This window comes from Mauremys reevesii, linkage group 1 (assembly GCF_016161935.1).
Source record: "Mauremys reevesii isolate NIE-2019 linkage group 1, ASM1616193v1, whole genome shotgun sequence".
NCBI classification, from domain to species: Eukaryota; Metazoa; Chordata; order Testudines; family Geoemydidae; genus Mauremys; species Mauremys reevesii.
In genome coordinates this window covers 122,100,264-122,120,131 of record NC_052623.1, presented here as the reverse complement: position 1 = coordinate 122,120,131, position 19,868 = coordinate 122,100,264, and the positions used below count along the sequence as shown (strand labels likewise).

At 42.9% G+C, this 19,868-nt stretch overlaps 1 protein-coding gene across 1 annotated transcript; it reads right to left on the bottom strand.

Moving 5' to 3' along the window:
* Nucleotides 1-1,273: 1,273 nt before the first annotated feature.
* Nucleotides 1,274-12,449, bottom strand: LOC120384608 (lysozyme G-like). The gene is made up of 6 exons (XM_039503576.1): nt 12,257-12,449; nt 11,811-11,897; nt 9,546-9,647; nt 8,145-8,341; nt 2,639-2,777; nt 1,274-1,526 (listed from the first exon to the last, which is right to left on the bottom strand). The coding sequence occupies exons 1-6, from the start codon at nt 12,441-12,443 to the stop codon at nt 1,387-1,389; spliced, it is 852 nt and encodes a 283-aa protein (XP_039359510.1). The 5' UTR covers nt 12,444-12,449; the 3' UTR covers nt 1,274-1,386.
* Between the last annotated feature and the right edge of the window lie 7,419 nt (nt 12,450-19,868).

The following is a 19,868-nucleotide window of genomic DNA, read 5'->3' as shown; positions in this document are numbered from 1 at the left end:
CCTTTCTTATATGACCCAGTTGGCCACATAGAAAACATATAACCTAGTTCACTTATCTCCTGGGTGCCTGAGGCATCAATACTTCCTGTGGGTTCCTAGATATAGAACTGTCCAATAATTTCTCTCTCCTTGTGTCCCCTTTGCCGCCACAGGGTTGGAATTCTCTGTCATCTTGTTTACCTAATTATGGTCCCCTTGATCTAATCCCTTGTTTGGGTGATTTGGTATCACTGAATTCCATACAGGCCTATGTTCTCAATACAGCTTCATTGGTAGAAGTCGACTGATACCCCTGGACCCAGCTTTGGACTCCATCAGTCAAGACCCTTAGAAATTATTCCAGGACTATAAGGTCCACTGCCTTATCCAATGAATTTATGTCGGGCTGCAACCAATTATGTTGCCATGTATCATAGCCATAGTGCCACCAAACTAGAGTGTATTCTCCCAGAGGCAGTGTACTTCTGGGATCAGCCCCAGTCTACCTAAAATGGGTAGGACAGCACCTGCTCATCAGACAAAGGTGGTAGGATGACTGAGCTTTTCCTGAAAGGAATAGGGCCACGTGAGCTGTCCAAGAGGATTCAATCCACCTTCTTGTGGCTGCTACCTTCTCGAAGGCACACAAAAAATGTTCATGTTGAGCCTGTCGAGTCTATTGCTATTATGAACATAAGAACAGCCATACTGGACCAGACCAACAGTCCATCTAGCCCAGTATCCTGTCTTCCGACAGGGGCCAGTGCCAGATGATTTTAAGTTTACTTATCTGCTTTTAAATGTATTGCTGTCATTATCCAACCTTTGCTAACATTGCAACTGAAAAGATGAGTCTTTGAATCTTCCTTCACTTGCTAATAATATTCTTATTCAATTTCCATTTGATTAAAAGCATCTATCCCAGTCTCTAGGCATTTCTATGCAAAACTAATATATATACAGATAAAATCCCCACATACTATCTGTTTATAGGCACAGGTCCGGCTGCAATGAAAAATAAATTATCAAACTAAATCACAAAAAGATTGAAAATACAGGCTTCCTTCCCCCCTCCCAAGAGATTACTTTCCTCTTTTATTTTTAACACAGCAGCAGATATTGAAATAGGCGTGAAATTTGGAAGGCCTATGATTAACAATAGCTAGACTGAGCAGCTTTAATAACAGAGAAATAATCAGATGGGGTAGGATCTTATTAATACTCTCAAAACTATTTCCTTTGATATGACCAATGTTTTATTGATTACACAATTTAAAAATCTGGTACCTGAGACTGCAAATCCTTATTTAAGCAAGACTTCCCACAATGGGTTTATTTACATCAGTAAGGTTTTGCAGGTTCCAGCTTCTTATCTCCCCAGATATAGTGTCACTCCTGAACACTTCACTAATTATTGTATCCGTTTCTCTTATAAAACTTGGCTCGTGCAACGACATCATTGGCATAGTCATTGCCGGTTGTGCCAATGTCCATTTCATTATAGGTTTGGACGTTTCGTAGTCCTGCATTGTAGGCAGAAATCCCTCCTGAAACAAAAAAAGGGACATTTTTAAAAACAGACTTAAAAGAAAAAATAAACAACAAATCCAGCCAGACTTGGCTTGTTTTTTTCCTAGTGTGTTAAAAAAAGTAGACATTTGGTAGTGAATGAATTGCTTTATTACAGTGTAACTAGCTAAAAGGAGGGGAGGGATAGCTCAATGGTTTGAGCATTGGTCTGCTAAGCCCAGCATTGTGAGCTCAATCCTTGAGGGAGCCATTTAGGGATCTGGGGCAAAAATCTGTCCAGGGATTGGTCCTGCTTTGAGCAGGGGGTTGTACTAAATGACCTCAAGGTCCCTTTCAACCCTTATATTCTATGAAAAGGAGGTTGTGTGAACAGTTTGCATGAATTCATGAATCCAATCACAATCAGAGGACTTTTGGATTTTGACATAAATGAATGTTAATAGGGTGGTGAACCTTCAGTATGCATTTGACTGACCACATTCAAACAGAAGCTCTCAATCTTTGAACTAGGCCTGTTCTTAATAAAATATAAGACCCAGTTTCCATGTTACTTTTTGTTCAGTCCTGCAAAGAACTGCATGGGAGAGAATTAAAACATGACCTCACACTCTGTTCTTCTCCCCTTTCTGAATCTCTGCTCCATGTTGTACTGCACAATTTTGCAGTCCCCTGAAGATCTGTCTAGTTCCTATAAATGCACCTCCCACCCACACAAGTGTAAAGCTATAAGGTGAACTCTGAGACTCATTCAAAGGTGCTGAAGAATTCTCATTGACTTCAAAGACACCAGGATTTCACTCATGGTGAAGTGGTAGAGGCCCAAATGTCAATATAAACTAGATTGCGGGGGGAGGAGGGATTTATAAATATTCCCCTATATAAATGTAGTGTTGGAAACCCAGCACACAACATTGTGGTAAAGAATGGGACAAAATACTGAAACCGACTAATCTAGTTTCACTGCCCAAACTATGGGAAATCAAAAGTAGACAAACAGCACCAATGGTTAAAAATTCAGATACTTAGAATATTAAGCATTTAAAAATATCAGTAACATAAGAAACTTTTAACATGATTTTTCTCCTAGAGTTTCCCTTAGCTCCTGGACTGAATGCCGTCTATACTGTACCTTTCAGCTGTTGTTCCTTTGTCCATCTGGGGAACTTTTTCTGGATTCCCTTAATCATATTAACAAGGATGCCTGTCCCCTGAAGGACATGTGCCTCACTATTCCATTGTCCAACCAATTTATGGTAGCGTTTATCAACCTAGAAAAGAAAGAACATTACTTCTCAAAAAAGATGATGTGTTTATGCTGTTCTTCCCTCTCAGTATACTCTTCATGACTTTGTCTCAAGCTGTGGTTGAGAAATTAATCAGTTTTTCATCATCACTGCACTTGATGTAGTCCCAGCGCAAACACTGAGGTATTCTACATTGGACTGTGATAATGAAAAGGGGTTTATCTTAAAATGCTTCTTTTCCATTTCAAGTTGTAGTTATTAATGATATTATTTGGCTAGCACTGCTGCAATGCCTGGTGCTGCAGTATATCTGCCCTGCCCCCACTCTTCCTGCTCCAAGAAGCTTATACTATAAGGGCACAATCCAGCAAAGCTCTGTCTCATCCTTAAAAGTTTGTCCTCTACAGTATACCACTAGTATGCAAAGTACTACAAAAGTTCAAAAAGAAAACTCCCAGCACACTTAAGTGATTGCTGGATTATCACTGACAGGCTTGGCAGAAGCAGGCTGTGCTTTAAGGTGTTAGGTGAATATTTTGAATATCTATAGTTGTCACTCAGGTCTCTGTGGCATTACATTGTGGATAAAGTCCATCCTGTCATTGTGGGCCCATCAGTTTTCACCTAGTCTCTTGCCTGAGGCTTTTCCCCAAGCAGCTGCTGCTGCTAAGAAATTGAATTTCTGGAGATCAGCAGGGGGATGGACTAAAATGGCTACCTGAAGTCTGAGCTCTGAGGGGCTAGCAAACTAATCTGCCTCCATCAACCCCTAGACCTCCTAAACTCAGCCCGAAATATGGAGCATAGCGTTGCAGAAGGTGGATTCACCCTGAAAATGTAAAAGAATACCTCAGTAAGAGTGTTTCTGGCTCACAGTGTGGAGAAACCTCTCAGACTCCAAATGAGCACATGGCAACCAAATCAGGAAGAAATGCCAAGGGCTGAAGAAAATCAAACGGCCACCAAGATGGACATTTGGGAGTTGATCTCTGAGATTAATGCCATGAGAGATGATCCAACAACCAAGCTTCTAGCAGTACAGAAGGAAGTTACTGCCCTGGAAGATCAAGTCACTGTCCTAGAGACTGGCCAAAGAGAAGCAAGTGAGAGAGAAACAGAGCTGCAGAGCCACATGGCATTGATGGAACAGAGAGAGAGAGAGAGAGATGATACAGAAAACAGAGCCTGAAGGAACATCAGAATTAAGAGGGTGCCTGGAAATGCTGAAGGAGGAAGCCCAATCCTGCATGTAAACACTTTAATTGCACAGTTCTGAAATCTGAGCTCTTTGGAAGAGATGAAAGTGGAGAGAGCACAGAGATTTTACAGTTAAATTTTAGCATTATCAGCAGAGAGTATTCAGAACTCATACTCAAAGGCCTCAAGCTGCAGTTTTTCCATGACATCTCTGCCAGGTGGCCATCCACACATTCCTGGTATACTGGACATTTCGGCACTTCTGGGAGTGGTGTGAGCCTGCTCCTCCTTGCGTGACCCTGCCTTTGCCTGCATGATGTGTGTGAGGTCACATCTCATGAGGGAAGGCCATTTTAAAGAGCACATGGCCCTGCCCTTGCCAGCATGACCTTGTATGCAGAATGCATGGTTCATGCTGATGCTGCATCTGCCACTAAATACTACGGTTGGTAGTGTCAGCTACTAGGATTGGACTGCTGTCTCCAACGGAGGCTGCTGCTGCAGGGCTTGCTGGCTCCTGCAGAGAGAGGCTACTCCCCTTGCAAACCCAGAACAGGAATGGTGCAGCCTGTGTGGAGCAGGGCAGGGCGTGGGTAGCTCAGTGGCAACAGCTGCTTGTTCCTTTCATTTTCCTGCACGGTGGGAGGGGAGACACAAACGTGAACTAAGTGTGGGGTCGAAGGGCAGGAGGTCAGACCACATGCTCACAATCCGCTTCTGGCCTTGTAATTTATGACCCAAAAGAATGTGCGCCCTCCTCTCCAGCCAGCTGCAATGCTTAGGCAGGGGCAGAGTCTCAGGCAGATGGGAACAGCCTGCTGGAGAGGTAGCTGGGTAGGAGACGTCTCTACCTTTCTGTAGTGCAACCTCGAATCCTACTACTTTGTACAGTCATACAAGCTCTCTCCGCCCACTGACCTGGCGGGTAAGAACTGGTGGGTAATGACACAATCTATACTTGTTTGGAGTTATGATTTCCTAAAAAGTTTGTGCAGTTTTCCTTTAGCTGCTTGGATTTGTTCTCCTTTTGAACAGAATTTGTCTCCTGCTAATAGCCCACCTTATTCGATTAGTCTCATTAGAGTTGGTTGGGCAACACCCATTTTTTCATGTTCTCTGTATATCTTCCTACTGTATTTTCCACTGCATGCATCTGGTGAAGTGGGCATCAGCCCACGAAAGCTTGTGCTCAAATAAATCTGTTAGTCTCTAAGGTGCCACAAGTACTCCTGTTCTTTTTAAATTGACAAAGAAACCTTCGATAAAGAAATAACAGAAGAAGAAATTTAGAGGCAATAGAAAATTGAAAAGCAATTAAACTCCAGGAGCTGATGGCTTTCCAGATGAGTTTTATAAGGAATTTAAGGAGGTATTAATGAATCCTTTGAGAGAACGCTATTCTGTTAGGGAAAGAACTTACATAACCTATGAAAGAAGCTACTGATGTTCTCTCTAAAGTTGGAAAAGACCTGACTGTATTTAGGCCTTATAGTCCTTCATCACTACCGAATCATGGCATAACCATTGTAACAAAAATACTAGCTAGCCTATTGCAGTCCATGCTCTCATCTTATATAAATCCAGATCAAAGTGGATTGGTTAACACCAGACAAATGTCAAGCAATATTCTGAGAGTCCTTGGAATCATCCATAATGACAGATCAGCAAAAGATCACTTGACACAGAGAAAGCTTTCGACAGAATAGAATGTTGCAAGTCCTATCCTGTGTGGACATTGGTTCCCAGTTCCTTAATCAGATAATGGCTCTTTATATGAGCCCGAAAGCAGCTCTGTGAATTAATGAGGTTAAATGTCCCCCGTTTGAATTACACAGAGGGACTAGGTGGGGATGTCCATTGTCTCCTTTATTTTTTGCACTGGCCATGGAGCTTTTTGCACAAAGGAAAAGGATCAGTTAATCTGTCACAGGAATAGAACTTGCAGGAACCCTTCGGAATGTATATGGGATGTATGCAGTCGATGTAATGTTAATTTTATCTAAACCAAAGATTTCCCTATACTTAGTTTCTAAAGAAATCTATGACTTTGGGAAAACATCTGGATTTACAGTAAATTATGCCAAATCTGAAATTTACTAGCTGTAAATTTGCCAGACTCTAAGTCATTCTTTCAGAAAACATTTGGGTACAAATGGGCAATAAATTCTATAAGATACCTGGGAATTCAAATATCGAACAACCCATAAGAGCTCTATGATGGAAATGTCAAGCCATCACTTCAGCAAATGAAAAAAGATGTGAAATGCTGGGGGAAGTATGCAATTTCTTGGTTGGGAAGAACAGCCACACACAAAATGAACATTTTGCTAAGGATAGCTTTCCTGTTTCAAAATCTTTCTGTGATCATCCCAGATAAAACCCTAGCAGGAATACAGAGGATGTTGTTGCACTTTATATGGAATAAGAAAAGATCAAGCATAAGGGCAGATACTTTGTACAGACCCATTGAACAGGGTGGATGAGCTGTTCCAAATAGTCTGATACTATCAAGCCAGACAACTCAAAGCAGTAGTGGACTGGAGGGTGCACTAACCCTGCCAAACATTGGGTCTTTATTGGGCAAGAAAATTGTGGCAGTGTAAACATCGCTAGGTCACCACAGATTAACCAAAAAAAAAAAAAACCCACACCCTCCAGAAATTATACATATGCTTGAGTAAAAGCTACTCTATGCCTTTGGGATAGTACTAGAAATAAGGTAAATTATTTTCCCTCACCAAAACACCCCTTGCGAATAATCCAGATCGTAATCCAACTCACAAACCAATGAGCTTTAAAGATTGGGTGAGCCATGGGATACACATGGTTGGGCAGCTATTCAGTAAAGAGACTTTTACTAACGTATTTAGAGATCAAAACTAGCATTAACAGGCCCATTCTCCCATGGTACCAGTACATTCAAGTTAGGCATAATGTTTTCAGCTTTCTAAGAAGCTGTTTTATACAGCAAGATAACTCTAATAGAAGCAATCACAACTTGTCAATTATAAGACAAAAAATTATAACTAATCAAAATCAATCTTCGTACCCAACTTTCTTGACAAAAAAACCCCACCTGTATATGACACAGGGGGAAAGGATCTGTATAGACAAATAACCCCAGAGGAATGGGGTTAGAGAGACTGAGAGACAGAGAAGTGTTGGAGAAACAGAGTGAAAGAGGAGATTTTTATAGATAGAGGATAAGCATTGGAGAAACTGTGGTAAAAGAGATTTTATACACATATGGTCATTAGATAGTATTGAGATACAATTTGTAACCAAATATCACGACTGGTTCTATATTTATTTCCAAATGATCCTTTGGGAACCCTCCTGGGCCTTCCTAGCAGAACTAGTTACACAAAAGGAAATGAAAATTAATCTCTCATCTGCTAGTAGATGCTGAGTTACTGATACCTCTTAGTGGAGAAAAAAACAGTGCCGTTCTCAAGGAATGGTTCAAAAATATGGGAGGTTGTTGTGCAAATATAATGCATCTATTATGTACCCAGCCAAAGAAACTGAGGACAAATAGATACTCAGATGTTTAGTTACCATATATTCAACACTCACAGTACATTTACGGTACCTGAAACAAAAGCAGCACAGCTGTCCAAAGTTTTTTGAATATTACAATTTGATAGGCATTCCTGGTCTGTTCAATACATGCAATCAGAGATTCCATTCAGTTTAATAAAATCACTAAAAATTACATCATAGGTGTAAAGAGGCAATGTGGTAAAAAAATCGAGAGATCTGATGACTGTATTACTGCATAATGTCTCTTTAAACAAAAGCTTGCGACTTTAAGGACTGTTGTTTTGTTTCTGATATTTACACAGCAGCAATTTGTAAACCTGTTAATACTTCCTAAATAAATAAATAAATAAATAAATATTAAAAACAAGACATGGAGTTTCTAGGTGGAAGGGTAAAATGGTTGGCCTCTTTAGGGACTTCCATTAAACCAATGGAATTAACTGATGTTCAAACTGCAGCGTAAGAAGCAGCCTCTATACTGCCAGGTCTGACATGTGCCAGTGCAATGTGCTGCTGCCTCAGCAATAGTTCGTTTTCTAGTGATGTGCCAACTATCAATTTCAGCCTGAGCTGCACTACTGAGAAATGCAGTTGGCTCCCTGCTAAACACTCAGCTATCTACTTATTCTTAGTTAATTGATAATTACTGACCTGCATCAAACCAAATCCATTTCCACGATCACCCCAGCCACCCCTTAGAGCCGTTCCAGCATGTGACTCTCGAGAGATGATACCAGCAATCACAGCTGGATCCACACATTTTTTTCTTCCAGCGTTCTTAATGATGGTTTTATAATTGTTCATAGTACGTAAGTCTTTCGCTGCAATTGTTGTTGAAGCACGAACTCCTGTAGTAAGTGGAAAAGTAGAGATGTTTTCTTAATAATTTTAATATCAACAAGAGATTTCCTAAGCACAGAGCTCTGCTCTGCCATCTGATAGCCCTTCTGTGAGTTATGTGCATTGCGAATTTTGCATTATGAATTTTAACAATGTGCCAAGGCAAAAAATAAAATAAAAAATGTGCCTTGAAATAATGTGTAAAATCTGGATTTAGTTCGTAGGCCCCAAGATGAAGGTGAATGGGCTTGCTGAGGAGGTGGAGGGGGAGAGTGCTTAGACTCTGAAGAGAAATCAGCTGCAACCCGTTGCTCTCTGAATTATGCAGGAGTGATGTTGACAGGAGCTAAGAGGAGTCACATTTACCCCTCTATGGCCAGAAGGACAGGACTGTAATATTTAAAGTTGAGAGGGGGATTCAAAATGGTGGGATTCTTAGGGACAGATGCAGAAGACTTAATGGGAATGGGAAGCTGTAATTTGAGATAGTTCCCAATAGTTGCATTTTCCTCTCAGTTTCTTTTGGAGTCTCAGCACCATTTCATGCTACATTAGGAGGGAATCTCAATCCTACTCAACATGGGAGGCATTAAGTCCAATTTTGTTTGTAGAATAAAAGAATAAGAAGCTCCTTCAGTGTTGATGTTGATCTGATGTGCCTATAGCTGGTATAAAACTAAACTAGAATCTGGGAGTCAGGAATTCCTAAATACTAATCCCAGCTTTGCCATTGACTTGTTGAGCAGCCTTGAGAGATTCAGTTGGGCCAAATTTTAATAAGTGACTGTTTGGTTTGGGTGTTCCAAACAGAGACAACGGGGGTCTTTTTTTTGAGGGTTCGGAGTACTTGCAGATCCTGATAACTTTAATTAGAGGTGCTTGTGTGAGCACTTCTGGAAATCAGACCCTAAATGTCTGAAGTTGGGCACCTAAAAAAATCAGAAGCCTCTTGCGAAAAAATTGGCTGTCACCTTTCTGGACCAAAATCATTTGTAGTATAACTGCACTGAAGCCAGTGGAGTTACACCACAATTTTATTAAATCCTCCTCTCTGTCTTAGTTTCCTCATCTTTGAAATGAGGACAATAGTATTTAGCCAGTAGGACTGTTATGGGGTTTAATCAATTAATGCTTGTAAAGTACTTTGAAGGTGTAAAGTACTATGGATCATTGTGATGAAATACAGCAACAGAACGGCAGAGTTATACTCACCACAGTAGGGTAAGCTTTCTGCTCTTGCAGTTGTACAGGAAGCCCCAGTGGTATCAACCTTGTTTATGTCACCATAGCATCCAGTCTGACTCTCAGAAGTACCTGACCAATTAAATGGAGAGATTTTACATTAAGAACCTTTTGTGAATATAAGTAAAACTAAAAGAATTCAAAGTCATGAACCAGACTCAGCTCCACTCTCAGATGGGTTCCATTTCATAGGTTTTTTTGAAAGGGGTAATTTATTATTATTTTTTTTATTTCTCTTGGACAGGAGGACTTGCTAGCCAGAAGTCACTGCCTCTGTGAAGAAAAGTCCTATGAAAACTGATCTATATTTTAATTTGGCTCTAAATGAGGCAACACATGAAAACCTCTTGTCCTCTATATCATAGAATCATAGAATCTCAGGGTTGGAAGGGACCTCAGGAGGTCTTCTAGTCCAACCCCCTGCTCAAAGCAGGACCAAACCCAACTAAACCATCCCAACCAGGGCTTTGTCAAGCCTGACCTTAAAAACCTCTAAGGAAGGAGATTCCACTACCTCCCTAGGTAACCCATTCCAGTTCTTCACCACCCTACTAGTGAAAAAGTTTTTCCTAATGTCCAACCTAAACCTCCCCCTCTGCAACTTGAGACCATTACTCCTTGTTCTGTCATCTTCTACCACTGAGAACAGTCTAGATCCATCCTCTTTGGAACCCCCTTTCAGGTAGTTGAAGGCTGCTATCAAATCCCCCCTCATTCTTCTCTTCTGCAGACTAAACAATCCCAGTTCCCTCAGCCTCTCCTCATAAGTCATGTGCTCCAGCCCCCTAATCATTTTTGTTGCCCTCCGCTGGACTCTCTCCAATTTGTCCACATCCTTCTTGTAGTGTGGGGCCCAAAACTGGACACAGTACTCCAAATGAGGCCTCACCAGTGCTGAGTAGAGGGGAATGATCACATCCCTCGATCTCCTGGAAATGCCCCTACTTATACAACCCAAAATGCCATTAGCCTTCTTGGCAACAAGGGCACACTGTTGACTCATATTCAGCTTTTCGTCCACCGTAACCCCTAGGTCCTTTTCTGCAGAACTGCTGCCCAGCCATTCGGTCCCTAGTCTGTAGCAGTGCATGGGATTCTTCCGTCCTAAGTGCAGGACTCTGCACTTGTCCTTGTTGAACCTCATCATATTTCTTTTGGCCCAATCCTCTAATTTGTCTAGGTCCCTCTGTATCCTATCCCTACCCTCCAGCGTATCAACCACTCCTCCCAGTTTAGTGTCATCTGCAAACTTGCTAAGGGTGCAGTCCACACCATCCTCCAGATCGTTAATGAAGATATTGAATAAAACCGGCCCCAGCACCGACCCTTGGGGCACTCCACTTGATACCGGCTGCCAACTAGACATGGAGCCATTGATCACTACTCGTTGAGCCCGACCATCTAGCCAGTTTTCTATCCACCTTACAGTCCATTCATCCAGCCCATACTTCTTTAACTTATCAAGTGCCCCTCACTGAGACCACCCTATTGCCACTTCTTGGAAGAGTCATCCTTGATCCTAGGAGCCAAATTAGTCTGAAATAGTTTATCTTGTTGCTCTTGAACCAAAAACCAAACTCATTCTTCCACATACAGCAGCTGTCTGAGTCCCCAGAGGAAAGGCAGGAACAGATTTTATTTTTGGAGTCCTGGGACTCATCCTCAGTTGTTTAGACCCACAAGAGATAAGAAGCCCAACCTTTCCTCCTGAGGTCTATGGCCTTTACCCTATATTATACTGTGGGGAACTGGTCCTTTGGTTGGCCATAGAGGTATTTTGCCTTTTTTCTTTTGGACTACTTTAACCCCACATGCCAGAGGGTAGAAGAGGCATAGCCAGAGGGCTGTACCCCAAGTCTGCAGCCAAGGCCACAGTCAAGCTACAGGGGAGGAGGGATAGCTCAGTGGTTTGAGCATTGGCCTGCTAAACCCAGGCTTGTGAGTTCAATCCACATAGGGATGTGGGGCAAAAATTGGTCCTGCTAGTGAAGGCAGGGGGCTGGACTCCAGTGACCTTTCAAGATCCCTTCCAGTTCTAGGAGATTAGTATATCTCCAGTTATTACCTTTAAGCTGATGTCAAGAGAAGGATGTCCAGGATGAGAGAGGGGCTCCCCTCATCCCCAGGGGATGCCAAGGGGGTAAAACCTATCACACACCCCATCCCCACAAATATATTTTTACATTCTTGCTTTGGCAGTGAGCTAAGTGAAATAGAAATAGACCCCAGACTCACCAATGAGGGCAGCAAGGCCCAGAATCATCAGCGTTAGTAGCATGGGGACGGTTCTTCTCAAGCACCCAAGAGAGTCGGAAATAAAGTCTGCAAAGGAATGAAAGTATCTAAATGTACAATACTACTATGAAGAAGTACTGTTGTCTGACCCTTTTAGAGGTTACTAATGATTGTAATGGTGGCCAATTGATCTAACTGCAATAAGGTTATTTTCCCCAGAATCAGGCTACAGAACTAAAACTATGGAGTTTCATATCTTGCGGGGAGCCTCAGGGTAGAAGGCAGGGACACCCACACTGAGGACGAAGTAAAGCCTTTGATACTTGTATTACTATAAGGAACAAAGCCAGAAAAGATCCCAATCACATGAAAAGATAGCCCCAATACTCTATTATCTCTATCTGTGGTATCATTCTTTACATAAAACCTTAGAAGTGCATACTCACACCGTTCCTTAAGGACCTGGTGGTAAGAGACAAAAGACCAGCTCTGTCTGTAGCATGCCACAGTGTCCGATGGACCAAGTTCCTCAATGAGCTGAAGGGTCAAGTGGTAGAAAGCAGAAAGTGACAGAAGAAGTCCAGAAAGAACTCTCAGCCAAATGGTGGCTGCCTTGTTATAGGGCCTGAGCATCACCTGCTCATGCTCAGTCCTCCATGCCCAAATTTAGCCTTTTCACCCACATAATACTGAGGTGTACTTATTTTGTAGGTTAACATCCATGTAACTGCCATCCTACCCGTCACCACTTCCTTAAGTGGATTTGTGGTTATTATTTCTATGTTCCTTGTGGTAGCATTTACTGGTAAATTCTAACTCTACCATTGAGCAACCTCTCCTTAGTTTCCAAATTCTAACGGTAACCCTTAGGCCATTTATCTACGCCAAAGGTTGCAGCCTGTTACACTTGACTATACTTATGCTAACTCACTTCAGCCAAATGTCTTACAGGATCCAGGCCTGTAGGTTTCTTGTGTTACAGCTGAATATAATGAAAGGAGGATATAATAAAAACAAGGCAGTGACTATAATAAAGACAAGCTAGCCCTGTGGGCTAGAGTACAAAGAAACTATTTTTAAAATGATGGGGCACTGTTCTTTATTGAATGCGCGAACACTGAGATGCACTGTAGAAGGCAGGCAAGAGAATAAATTCAGAATCAAGCTGTAATAATGCAGTTTTGTTGACATTCATATTTTGTCTTTCATGGAATATCTTAATAGCTTATTTCCAAATACAAACCCTAGTAATATTTGATCTGGACTTCATATTATTAATAGTGTTTAGTATGTTCTACTGCTGCTATATACACCTCTACCCCGTTATAATGCCACCCGATATAACACAAATTTGGATATAACCGATAAAGCAGTGCTGGGGGGGGAGGGGGCTCCGGCAGATCAAATCAAGTTTGATATTACGTGGTTTCACCTATAACACGGTAAGAATTTTTGGCTCCTGAGAACAGCGTTATATCGAGGTATAGGTGTAAGTACTTTTATTCTATGCCAAGGTACCCTACACACTCTGTGCAGATGTTTACTAAATTCACTATTTCTTTGAGCAAACCCCCTTGTAGCTGCTCTACGACTCTAGTTTTTTCTAAAGTAATCTGAATAATAAGCAGATGCATCTTATCTTGAAGTCACTGTACAGCAGAGACACAGTAACAACCACTAAAGAGCAAATTTTGGAGTTTTTTCTCAAGCAGAGCTTTCATTGAATTCAATGAATAAGGAATTGCCCTTCCATTACCACCCACAGGATTTTACTAATGAGCAGAATTGAGACTAGTTCCACTATGAATAGCTTGTCTTCAGTTTCTCTTCTCCTAGAAGATGGTTGTTTTGAAGAGTTTTATATACACTAGAAGGTTCCTTCCCTCTTTATTCAAAACAACCATATCAGATGTGATTCAAGTTTCAAGGTTATAATTAAAACAAACCAGTGTCTGTTATTATGAGAGTTGGTCTGTGGGAAGGTATAACCTCAGTTCCACTATGTGGCAAGATTCAGATTTTGAAAGAAACAAATTCCGCTTCCTATGGGTTCTACTTTTCATTAGCTTTCTCTCCCTACAGTCTGTGATAAAATCCAAAGCAAAGATGAGGCATTCATCCTCTCCCCAGGAACGTATTGCCCAATCCAGGGCCGCCCGGGCGGGGGGCAAGTAGGGCAATTTGCCCCAGGCCCCGGGCTCCGCAGGGGCCCCCACGAGAATGCCCAAGGCCCCGGCCCGCCCCTCTCCTGAACCCTCAGCGCATCCAGGGAGCTTTGCCCCGCCCCCTTATCACGCGGCTCTGAGCGGAGCAGGGCTCAGGCCCTGCCGGAGTCACGCTGCCGTTGTGGAGCAAAGCTCCTGGATGTCCTGAGGCTCCGGGTGAGGGGGGAGCTGGGGGTAAAGGGCCGGGGGGGAGTTGGCTAAGGGGCAGGGAGTCCTGGGGATAGGGAGGGAATAGGGATGGGGCAGAGGTTGGGGTGGTGGTCAGGGGACAGGGAACGGGGGGGTTGGATCGTGGGCGTTCCGGGGGTCTGTCAGGACTCAGCGGGAGGTGGATAGGGGTCGGAGCAGTCAGGGGACAGGGAACAGGGGTGGGGTCCCGGGGTGGTGGTTGGGGGGGATCTCTAGGGGACGATGAGGGGACAAGGAGCAGGATGGGTCAGGGATTCTGAGGGGGATGGGCAATTGGGGGGCAGGAAGTGGGGGGGTCAGATAGGGGGCAGGGCTAGGCTGTTTGGGAGGCACAGCCTTCCCTACCCTAAAGCTCATTCAGCAGTTTGAGGCTTGCAGAAGAGCCAAGCTGTTAGCTTTTCCATTAGGGCTACCATCCCTTTCACTTCTCAAATGCCAAGTTATAGTCTATATGTAATTTCAGTGCCGTAGGGAGAGTCATGTCAGGGGAGGGTGGCTTCATTTAAAATTAGCCACTGGGGGAGGGATCACATGAGAAGAGAAATATCCTTCCCAACCCTACCAAGGGAGACCCCCCCCCCCCTGCACTGCATTCCCTGAGGCTTCAGAGGGGTTAATTCAGTGGTTCTCTAACTTTTGTACTGGTGACCCCTTTCACATAGCAAACCTCTGAGTGTGACACCCCCCCCCTTATACATTAAAAACACTTTTTTATATATTTAACACTATTATAAATGCTGGAGGCAAAGCGGGGTTTGAGGTGGAGGCTGACAGCTCACAACCCCCAGTAATAACCTCGTGACTCCCTGAGGGGTCCTTACTCCCAGTTTGAGAACCCCTGGGTTAATTTAATTTTAGCACCCTGTGTCCATTCACATGCATGTGTTATTTTGAGCATTTCAGTTTTTACAACATAGGCTCATCCCAAATTCTGGAACAAGCTCAAATGCTCAGTTTGTGGAGTATGTACATAAGCTATACTAAAGACAAATGCACAGTAACCGTCTGCAGTTTGAGGGACCCCATGGAGCCAGTCTCTAGGAAACAGATGAATGCATGGAGGTTAAGTCCATTAATGGCTATTAGCCAGGATGGGTAAGGAATGGTGTCCCTAGCCTCTGTTTGTCAGAGGGTAGAGATGCTGGCAGGAGAGAGATCATTTGATCATTACCTGTTAGGTTTACTCCCTCTGGGGCACTTGGCATTGGCCATTGTTGGTAGACAGGATACTGGGCTGGATGGACCTTTGGTTTGACCCAGTATTTGAATAATAATAATAAATAATTGGAGATATACCAATCTCCTAGAACTGGAAGAGACCTTGAAAGGTCATTGAATCCAGCCCACTGCCTAGCAGGACCAATTTATGCCCCAGATCCTTAAGTGGCCCCTCAAGAATTTTTTGTGGAAAATTAACCACACGGTTGATTTTAGAACAGACAGCCTGAGGCACCTTTATTTTATACAAGCATATATGCAGGGAGAGTCAGCATGGCCCCACGCTGCTCTGCCTGTTACAGATTTTTCCAAGCTTTTAAAGGCTAAAACCACAAACTATAATTCGATACATTGCCTTATTTGGAATTAATATTTTGCAAAGAAGCAAGCCACCTCACTATTTTCCATTTTAGGTTTTTCCTAAACATTGGCAGTCAAGTTGGTGGTCTGACTGTCTTAACGACCCCTACCTTATGGTTACATTTTGCAAAGGCCCTTGCCACATTCTAATTGTCACAAGCTGAGCTGGCACACATGGGCCCTCCTTTTGTCCCTCTCTTCTAGTTCCCCTTTCCCTGGTTTCTTGCTTCTCCAGTGACCCTTATACAGATAAACAAATTTAGCAGAAGTTCAAACCTTTGCCCTTTGTAGCAGGGTGCTAGTGCAAAGGCACCTAATTAGCCCCTGCTCAGCCAGCCCCAATCAGGAGAAATAGATTGGGGCTGGGGAGAAGTCTGGTGCCTGGCCTCTGGAACTGGCTGCACCTGTGGGCCTGCTAGTAGAAGAGCTATAAAGGCTGGCTGGCAGCCAGTGCAAGGGAGGATGGCCAGGGAAGGGGCAGTCTCTAGGCTGAAGGGAGACTCCCTGTAAAAGAGGAGACAGGAAGACCTGTGAGTTTGTAAATAGTATTGCTGGTGGTGGGAACTGTGTGTAAATAAAAGCCACGGGTGCTGCAGCAAGAAAAGCCTCACAGTGCTTTATTGAGAGAGAAAAAGCCCAGCAGGGGTGGGGCTGAGGAAAGGACCCAGTTACACCCTTATACAGCAATTGGGCTAGCTACAGGCCTTGGGTCTGTGAGGCAGGGGCTAGGGTGCACTTGTAATTCTGGGCCTATAAATGGGGGGGCTGATTTTCCCTATCAAATTGAACTCATAACCCTGGGTTTAGCAGGCTAATGCTCAAACCACTTGAGCTATCTTTCCCCCCTACCCAAGTATGGCTGCTGTTATGTTCTAACCTAAATGAACCCAAAGTTATGGAGACAGATATGAGTCAAGGAAGCCAGCAGAGTATCAAAAACCTGGAAAATTCTCTGACTGGCTGGGCTCAGGCGTTTAGTCACAAGCTGAGGTGGTTCAAAAGTTTTGGGGTTTTTTTAAGCAGAATTTTTTTATTGTTTCTTTAAACAATCAAACACAACAAGCAGCAAATATTTGGCCACACACTTCTGAAACCCCAAACCATATTCAGGTTTTGGCAGACTAATTTCAGATTTTCAATTAAAAAAAACACAACAAATTTTGAAGGAAAGCAGACATTGTCCATGATTTTTTTCTGCTTTTTAAAAACCCCTAGTTTTCGATCCAGAAAAAGTTTTGATGAAAAATATTTGTCCAACCCTTTTAACGAGCTTTAGTGCCTTTTAGCACTAGCTGATGCTGAGAATCAGTGATACCGTGTAAAGAAGTTTTCTCAAAACTGGGTTTGTGCTGAGATGCAGGGGCCCCCACGAGAATATAGTATTGTATAGTATTGTACTTTTTTTAGGTGGGGGGGGGGCAAAATTGCTTTGCCCCAGGCCCACTGAATCCTCTGGGCGACCCTGGCCCAATCTTGTTGTGGTGTCACCAGGAGCGGCTCTAGGCATTTTGCCACCCCAAGCATGGCAGGCAGGTTGCAATAGCATCCAAAATGTGCTAGATGCTCTCTGAATGCAGATGGGAACATGGTCTTTGCCTGTAAAAATTTATAGTCTAAAAAGGCAAGGACAGGTGAAGGATAAAGTAAAAAGATGCAACATACACCTGGAGTAACCAGAGTGATGACATACTTGTTAATTAGCTCCCCCACTACCAGTCTCGTGTTCACAATTTAACTATGTCTCCTACCTCCCTACCACCTTTCCTTTTTATTGACATTTAAATATCACAAGAACATTTCTCTTCATATTTAATCATGTAAAACCCTTGCCTTAAAAATATGATTTATTATTTGTATTACACTCCCTCTTGGAGGCCTCAATCAAGAAAGGGGCCCCACTGTGCCAGGCACAGCACAAAAACAGCCCCAACGAATCTACAATCTAAAAAGACAAGCCAGAAAAAGGATCGGAGCCTGTTTCAGTTCCAGGACCCTTACCCACCAACATATGACCCCTCCAATCCACTTAACAACCAGTTCACTTCCAAGGCAGACAGATAGAATCACAGAATCTTAGAATATCAGGGTTGGAAGGGACCTCAGGAGGTCATCTAGTCCAACCCCCTGCTCAAAGCAGGACCAATTCCCAACTAAATCATCCCAGCCAGGGCTTTGTCAAGCCTGACCTTAAAAACCTCTAAGGAAGGAGATTCCACCACCTCCCTAGGTAACCCATTCCAGTGCTTCACCACCCCCCTAGTGAAAAAGTTTTTCCTAATATCCAACCTAAACCTCCCCCACTGCAACTTGAGACCATTACTCCTTGTTCTGTCATCTGCTACCACTGAGAACAGTCTAGATCCATCCTCTTTGGAACCCTCTTTCAGGTAGTTGAAAGCAGCTATCAAATCCCCCCTCATTCTTCTCTTCTGCAGACTAAACAATCCCAGTTCCCGCAGCCTCTCCTCATAAGTCATGTGCTCCAGCACCCTAATCATTTTTGTTGTCCTCTGCTGGACTCTTTCCAATTTTTCTACAGCCTTCTTGTAGTGTGGGGCCTAAAACTGGACACAGTACTCAGATGAGGCCTCACCGATGTCAAATAGAGGGGAATGATCACGTCCCTCGATCTGCTGTCAATGCCCCTACAGCCCAAAATGCCATTAGCCTTCTTGGCAACAAGGGCTCATTATGTAGGGATATTAAAGAAGGTTTATATTAAACATGGTTTAGATGAGAAATGATTTATTGATTTATTGTTAATTGATACTTTAACTTAAGGTTTATGTTAGAAGTAAATTTGTGATTCCCAACATTTAGCTTCTAACCTGCAAGCCACCAGCTGTGTCTGTGTGAAGCCTGCTCAAAGAGATACTTGGTATAAAACTTGTTAAGCTCAAAGAAATACTTTGTATAAAACTTGCTAAACATTAATTAACTCTAAGTAAGCCAAAACAGTAGCTGTTATAGTGTATAGATAGAGGCCCCCACCCTCTGTAAGTTTTCATCTCACTTTATCTTTGCTTGTTAAAAGACAGGGAGTCTCACATAAATTGGTAACACCCCAAAAGGTAAAGAGACAGTAAACTAAATGTGATTAAGATAAAGAATGTATGTGAATAAATGGTTAGGGAGTTTCCTGTCTGAAGAATTCAGTGTGGGCTGAAGGTGTCAAGTGGGATCAACCAGATGACCCCCACCCCCTCAAAGGAAGAAAAAACAAAACATCTAATAACATGGAGCCAGCCACCTGCTGATTGATTTAGCAACAGCAAAATGAAGCAACTCTCATGAACTGACATAGGAATAAATTCCTATAAAACTGGACTCTAAAGACTGAGGACTTTGAGTCTATGGTTCTGCTGCCAGCCTCCAGGAGCATCAGATGCATCTGACACAGACTCGGCTCCATCCTCATGACCAAGATACCTGGCCAGTAACTTGGCATGAGCAACATCTAGGCTGGATAACATCTATACAGAACCTGAATGAATGTGTGTGTGTGTGTAAGGAATAAGTAGTGATAAAAATAAGTAGTAAAACAACGTTGTTTGCTTTTGTCTTTTGCTGTCTTTTGTTTTGTTATGGTATTTACAATAAATGTGGCATTTATCCCTCTTAATAAGATCCTGCTGGTTTTTATTATATTGGTATAACAACTGTTGACTCATACCCAGCTTCTCATCCACTGTAACCCCTAGGTCCTTTTCTGCAGAACCGCTGCCTAGCCATTTGGTCCCTAGTCTGTAACAGTGAATGGGATTTTTACGTCCTAAGTACAGGACTCTGTACTTGTTCTTGTTGAACCTCATCAGGTTTCTTTTGGCCCAATCCTCTAATTTGTCTGAGTCCCTCTGTATCCTATCCCTACCCTCCAGCATATCTACCACTCCTCCCAGATGAGGAGAGACTTAAATCCTGATTCAGTTCCTCTGAACTCAATTGAGAGGTTTTTCCACTGCCTTGTATCAGATCCAGTGGGTATTTCTACACAGCAAAACAAACAAAAAAACAATAACCCGCAGCAGCAAGCCTCAGAGCCTGGGTCAACTGATTGGGGCTCATG

Excerpts from the sequence above, each read along its gene's own strand:
- LOC120384608 (XM_039503576.1), bottom strand. The coding sequence starts at position 12,443 with ATGCTCAGGCCCTATAACAAGGCAGCCACCATTTGGCTGAGAGTTCTT. Across the intron at positions 9,648-11,810 it reads GGGCCTTGCTGCCCTCATTG|GTACTTCTGAGAGTCAGACT; the intron begins GTGAGTCTGGGG and ends TTAATTGGTCAG. Across the intron at positions 1,527-2,638 it reads AAAGGAACAACAGCTGAAAG|GAGGGATTTCTGCCTACAAT; the intron begins GTACAGTATAGA and ends TTTTTGTTTCAG.